General features: G+C 39.1%; 1 protein-coding gene across 1 annotated transcript; it reads right to left on the reverse strand.

The window, feature by feature from the left end:
* Nucleotides 1-3473: 3473 nt before the first annotated feature.
* Nucleotides 3474-4806, reverse strand: LOC108761490 (forkhead box protein D3). Its single transcript, XM_018508100.1, has one exon. The coding sequence runs from the start codon at nucleotides 4619-4621 to the stop codon at nucleotides 3500-3502; it is 1122 nt and encodes a 373-aa protein (XP_018363602.1). The 5' UTR covers nucleotides 4622-4806; the 3' UTR covers nucleotides 3474-3499.
* Nucleotides 4807-6649: the final 1843 nt, after the last annotated feature.

A 6649-nucleotide genomic window follows, 5' to 3' on the forward strand; every position in this document is an offset into this window, starting at 1 on the left:
TTGCATTGACGAGAATTAATCGAGACAGATAAACCAAAGCAGTGTCTACAATAGGGTAGGAAAGTTTTAAGCCGCAAAAAGTTGACCGATCACACAGTCGAATGTAAGAAAAATAATTGACTAGGATTCGTTAATTTCTTACACTACTCTATTGTAGATGTCACATAAAAGCCATGGTATATGGAAAAACGTAAGGCAGTAAGACGCAACCGAAACGACCAATTAAGCTAAAAACACATAAAAAAATGTAAGGCAATAAAACTTAGCAGTAAGTAAATCGATCAATCACAATAGAGAACATAAAGTAGTTTCTACTGTGATTGGCTAATTCGCTTACTGCTTACGTCTTGCTGCTTAAGTTTTTTTATGCACCATAGTTTTAATGGGGAAGAAGATGTATAACAGTCCCGCTTATACTTAACGATACTTTATTATTTTTATTATTACATATTATTATAAATCTATCATTTTGACACATACAGTACTTACTAAGATCTACTGATGATTTTTTTTAACGATAGGATGTGTATAGTCTATAACTAAACATATATTTCGACATTGTTGCTTTACTCTTAGCGGAGGAACAAAGTGAAGTATCGCGGCGTGCGTTTCGTAATGATTGAAAAATATATGAGATTAGTAAAATATATCGTTTATCACCGTTGTAATCGTTAAATATTCGATCGTTACAAAATTTTCACATTTTCAGTATATTGGCCATTGCAATGTAAGAATAGGCTTGTTTATTTTTATAGACATGTTTACCAAAATAATTTAGATCCGGCAAATTTCAATTTTACTGTTGAACATAAATTACACTATTAGCTTCGAATTTTCAATAGCACACTAAAAAAAAGATTAGTTATTGCCACAATTTCGATAGTAAAATATGGCATAGCATTTTTATATGGCTGCAGCAACCAGTTTTTGGTTATAGCAGCAAATTTTTAGTTGCGTTAGCCTATCGAAATCATATATACTGACATTGCGGATAGGCTAACCCAACTAAAAATTTGCTGTTACAACCAAAAACTGATTGCTGCAGCCATATAAAAATGCTATGTCATATTTTACTATCTAAATTGTTGCAGCAACCAATCTTTTCTTTCAGTGTATTGTTATTTGTTACAAAATTTAACTATATCCTACAACTTTTGATTTTTATGAGACTAAATACGCACTTCAATTAATTGATATTCCTTTTAATAAATTAAATCTTTTTTGCAATACGCAATTACCATTTATTAAATATTTAATTTAAATTATTCATTTGTTTGAAATCTTGGACAAAACTTGCGTTAAAAATTGCTTTGTCAGACGCAACGCGAAACGTAACGAATTAAAAGCGTCATTAGGGATCATTATTATCTTCAAAACTGCGGCCACTTCAACACGTGAAACGGAAAACGATATCCTAGTTGTAAAATGTCATATAGGTATTCACAATTACGTATGGATCGCGCTACAGATTCGCTGTATGTACACCAAACGTCTACTTGACCGCTTACGGCTAAATGGGACGAGCGGGGATGCTTTACATTAAATCCACTGAAGAAAGATTCTCCCCACTATAACAGAGTGCTGCGCATATATTTGTCCGGGACTCGTATTTACAATGCCGATATTAATCGACCATATAGAAGCGACCTAAGTTCATCTAACCGACAGATCCGGGCAACAAAAGTGAAATCAGGGGGAACGCGCGGGGCAACTTATTCACACAACTTTGTTCGCAAAAGCTCTTTCGACGAGTGGAAGTACATTATTGTTCCACTTTTCCGGTTACTGTTGACGAGGTTCATAATAATTAACATTACCAGGATAATGAATTAAAGACAATATATTATATGCTCAAAGAAAGAAACTGCTAGTGCTGTTTCCTGACGATTGTTACTATTCTCACGAAATTTTCAACTATAATTTAGTTAAAGGTTTTTTATAATTATAAAGAAATTTTTGTTATCACCGCTGGGTATATATAATAGTGATAACAAAAATTTTAATCTTTTGAAAAAGAGATATTTTATAGAAAAGAATTTGTAAAAAATTATAAAAGATTTACATTTGAGAAGTATAATTTTATATTAGCGATAAATTAATATGACTGTAATCCATCTACTTCCACTAGCCGTTTTAAAAAGCAACGTGAGAATGTCAAATAAAAACGCTACACCCTATTGCACTACGCCTTTTTACAGAGATGCGCTGATATATATGGGATCAGCTATTACCCCGAATATATCTTCATTAAGTCGATTCACACATCTTTCTATAGTTTCTGCGACGCATCTTGATTACCTACTCGGTAAGAAACGTTCATCAGGAATTTTATGCGCCAGGATTGGTTTGATTACATGAAGCATGACTTTCACCTTACCAAATAAAAACTAAGAGATTGTAGAATATACAAATAATCTGAATTTCGATCTCGACGTATTTGTTTTCCTTGTCGCCTGTAATTGCTGAATATTTTATCGCGAAAATTTACAGCTAATACATGCAGAGCAAGCATCTTGCTAATTTTCAGAGATTCGCATCGAAGGTTAATATAAGATTTAGTACAGATAAATTCTGCCCAAATAATACAGAAAACATTTACGATATAATCAATATAACGAAACGAAACATCGATATTTTTATAAAAAGCTCTGAAAACTTTGCTTTAATTAGAAACCCTCTAATAAGAGTCTAAACACGAGCCGTTGTTTTATATGCAGAGTAGTAATTTGAATAAAAATCTGCGAGAGAGAAGGACATACATTTACTATTTCTTTTTTTTCTTATTCTGTTTTATTTTTTTATCTATTTCTCTCTTTTTCTTTTTCAAGAATTGTTAAAACATTGCAGATTTAAAAAGTAGCTTTCTCATATTCAGACTCTTATTAGAGAGTTGCTTTAATGATATATATTTCTTTCTTCGTCCATGAATAAACTGTGATTTATAGGAAAACCGATTTCTGAATTACGAAACATCATGCTCCGTTTATTCGCGAGATTAAGATGTTTATTTCATTTGGACAGCATTGGTCAAAAAGAATATTGGCTAACGACATCAATTACCATTTGGAAAGAGTAGTCCATTGCGGTGCGATTGTTTCAAACTTTCTCGAAGCACATTCTTGATCAGCCAAATTTCTAATCAGTCTTTGATGAGTATGGCGTTCACCAACGCGATCGAATTTAGTGTTCACTTCGCGATTCTATCACTCTTTTTCCTAAGAAGAAAAATTATGATTTTTCTTCCATTTCTTTATTTCGAGGGACAGAAGCTGAAGCTTCTGGACTCAAATTTTCAATATTAGCGAAATTGTCTTGTCCAATAATAATTATGAATTCTTCTTACAAGAACACGCGTTTGACGCTTACAATTAGTTATACCACTTCTGGCCCTCTCAAAGTTAGCAATCACGCTAAGCTCGTTAAAGAGCTACAAAGTGATTAATACTTTCGGAAAGTCACCGTATGTCTTTGGCGATTGGAAAAGAAGATCGTCAGGCTCCTAGACAAGCGGCGAGAAGGCAGACGCCTGACTCCTGATCTCTCTGTGCTCCGACGGACTGAGATCCAGCAACGCGCCGCAGTTTTGATCGCTGGCCGCTTGCTTGCCGATGAGCGCATCGATGCTGAAATTGCGCTTCTTGTCGACGCTCGTCGTATGACTAGCTGGCAGCGTAGTGATCCTGGTGGAGGTCGGATCGATCTGCCTGATCGGCGGCGCCGTGATGGGCACTGGTTTGTAGAGCGGTGGCGGCGGTTCCAGGAAACCGCCGAGTTTCAGCGCCTCCAGGGTCGATGGAGAAAAGTCTAGTAATGGCAGACCGGGTGGTGGTGATAGATAAGCGGCTCCAGGATAAGCGAGAGCACCCGGGTGACTGCCGCCGCCACCTGGACAGGGTCCTCGGTCACCACAAATAGCGAAGGTGGCCATGATCGCCCGGTCTCGCAGCACGTAGTGCGGCGGCGGCCTCTTGTATCGCTTCCTGCGTCTCAGGAAGCTACCATTGTCAAACATGTCCTCCGCCAACGGGTCCAGCGTCCAGTAGTTACCCTTTCCCGGGTTTCCAGGCTCGCGCGGAATCTTGATGAAGCAATCGTTGAGCGAGAGATTGTGCCTGATAGAGTTCTGCCAGGCGGGGAACTTGTCGTGATAATAGGGAAAGCGGGACATAATGAATTCGCAGATGCCGCTCAACGTCAGCTTTTTCTGCGGCGACTGTAAGATCGCCATGGTGATTAATGCGATATACGAATACGGTGGTTTTATCAAGGACGACGACATCTTGTCGGAATTATAACTGGATGGGGATTGATTGGAACTGCTAGATTTCCCTGATTGACTCGATGCCGACATCATCGAGTAGGTTTTCTTTGAAGAACGTCCGCCGCCACCGCTTCCACCGCTGCTTCGACTCCTGCCGGCCGACGGCGGCACTGACGTCGGCGTTGGTACCGGCGAGCAGCTCGGTATCACCGGGCTCGACGACGTCTGCGACGGCGGCGACAAGTCGTTCTTGTCGAGACTCACCGGGTCGACGATCATGCTGCTACTATCCGAGTCCCGGTCGCTGTCCGCGCAGCCGTCGCACGACAGGTTCGACATCATCATCGCACGTGGCTCCATCGTGATCGCCGCCTCATGAGCATAAGGACCTGCCACCGAGGTGCTCGTTTATTTTGCCGTCGATCCCGCGTTTGATTCTTCAAGATTACTATTCGCTCTCATTCTCCATTAAAAGTCCAAACTCCACTTGGTACAAAATGTTTTGTTATCAAAATATTTTTTCTTTTAATATTTCTCTGATATGAAATCTTTGAGTTACTTTTTATTAATAAGAAAATTGCATATTACAAGCTCTAGACTAATCATACCAAGTGCCGAGATGTCCTAATATGAGTTTTATTTCACTTATAAAAACATTTCTTAAGAGTTAGTTGTATCAATTTTTGTCCAACATCTCGAAAGAAAACTATCCGTCAGAATATAATACAAATTTACACTAATTATTCACGAAATTTCTTTAGTACAAATAGTTGCTACATATAATATTTCTGTAACGATTTCTTCTGTCGAAAATTACACTGAGTTTAGTCTTCTCAGTTTTTAAACCAGAAGACCAGTCATAATTTAATCAATTCGATTTACTCGATTACTATTAACGTTGTAATACAAGTTGTAGTAACGTTATACGGACACTAAACGATTCTTCCACGATTAAGTCACACTTCTCGAAATTCTTTCACAGATTGTCTGTGGAGAAAACACACGAATGACTTCTGTTGCGATATATTTCAGCAGAGCAACTGTCACATTCAATCCATCGCTCTATCCTCCGCTTGACGAGTGCTATCTTACGCTAATAGTTTGTTTCCACAACGATAACGGGACTTTTTCGCTTCGCTCTGCTCCTTCGTCTTGTTTCCACCTGCGGGTTCAAGCTGCGACGTCGCACACGTCAATCGTCCGACGAGGCATTGTCAAGGATGTCTCCCACGATCCGTCTTCATTGTACACTTTCCACTAGCGCAGATCTTTAGTATATTTTCGTTAGTTTAGTCGCTAAAAAATAATCTGCATTCACGAGATTGTACGACCTTGCTTCTTCATTAAAGAACTCGATGATTTTTATTCGAACTAAATCTGCCGAAAGTCGACTTAAGACTTACATCGAGATTTCACTCGTGAATTTTTTGCGGAAAATGTCATGAGTTCCTTTTGGCATTGACACTGGTTTTTTTTTTTTTTTTTTGAGATTAAGACGGGCCGAGATCGAACGTCACGAACTCGCGGACGACGAAGGGTACACGATCGCGAGCGGAGGATCATCTACGGGGTGAGATTGAGGCTTGAATTGATTTGAAGCGACCGCTTTGGTCCTATGTGGGCGGACCAATGGGCGGGCGTTTCGACCCCCACCTCAGCTCGCACCCCGTTAGACGAAACCACCCCAGCCGGTCGGACCGACGTGTTTCCACCCTGCGAGGGCTGCAAGAGTGGAGGAGCGACGTGGAAAACGGGGAGAAAGCCCCGGAGGGGGTTAGGATGGGAGTTAGGAAAATAGCGGGATAGTTAAAGGGACTTTCGAGGCGGGGGTTGGAGAGGGTGGGAGGGCGAAATTGTAACACTTCGAAGGCTGATTTGCTTTGAGCGGCGCGATGAAGATGGAACGCGAGTCGTTGATCTACGAGCAGTCGCCGGCGACGCGACCTTCTTCGTCGTGCGATTGCTTTCTCGACACCAATTTCGTGACGTCCTTTTTTTACAAACGACGCTTTAAAAACGTCGGACTGAGAATTGATTTAATTTAGTATCTGCAGAAAATATTAAGGGAGCATTTTTTAATTTTGTAGTTTTATAATTTTTTAACCCCCGTTTTTAATTTAAAAAAGTTTCAAATAGACATGATTCAAAAAAATTCTTAATAACTTAAGTGAGCATTTTATTTTAATTAGCTTAATATGTAAAAATATTTGCAATTCACATTTTAAATTATTTATTACGTCGAAGAAATATTTGGAGAAAAATTCCTGTTTAAATTTATCTAAAAATATATCCTAGAATTAAATTTGGCCTTCTAAAATTCCTATGAATTGTTCCAAGCGTCTCATTGCGTTTTTACATTTTAATCTTATTGGTTGAGTAACCTGACGC

Source organism: Trachymyrmex cornetzi, unplaced genomic scaffold (genome assembly GCF_001594075.2).
Source record: "Trachymyrmex cornetzi isolate Tcor2-1 unplaced genomic scaffold, Tcor1.1 scaffold1093, whole genome shotgun sequence".
Taxonomy (NCBI): domain Eukaryota; kingdom Metazoa; phylum Arthropoda; class Insecta; order Hymenoptera; family Formicidae; genus Trachymyrmex; species Trachymyrmex cornetzi.

What these genes read in the sequence shown, in the direction of transcription:
- LOC108761490 (XM_018508100.1), bottom strand. Translation starts at nt 4,621, where the DNA reads ATGGAGCCACGTGCGATGATGATGTCGAACCTGTCGTGCGACGGCTGC.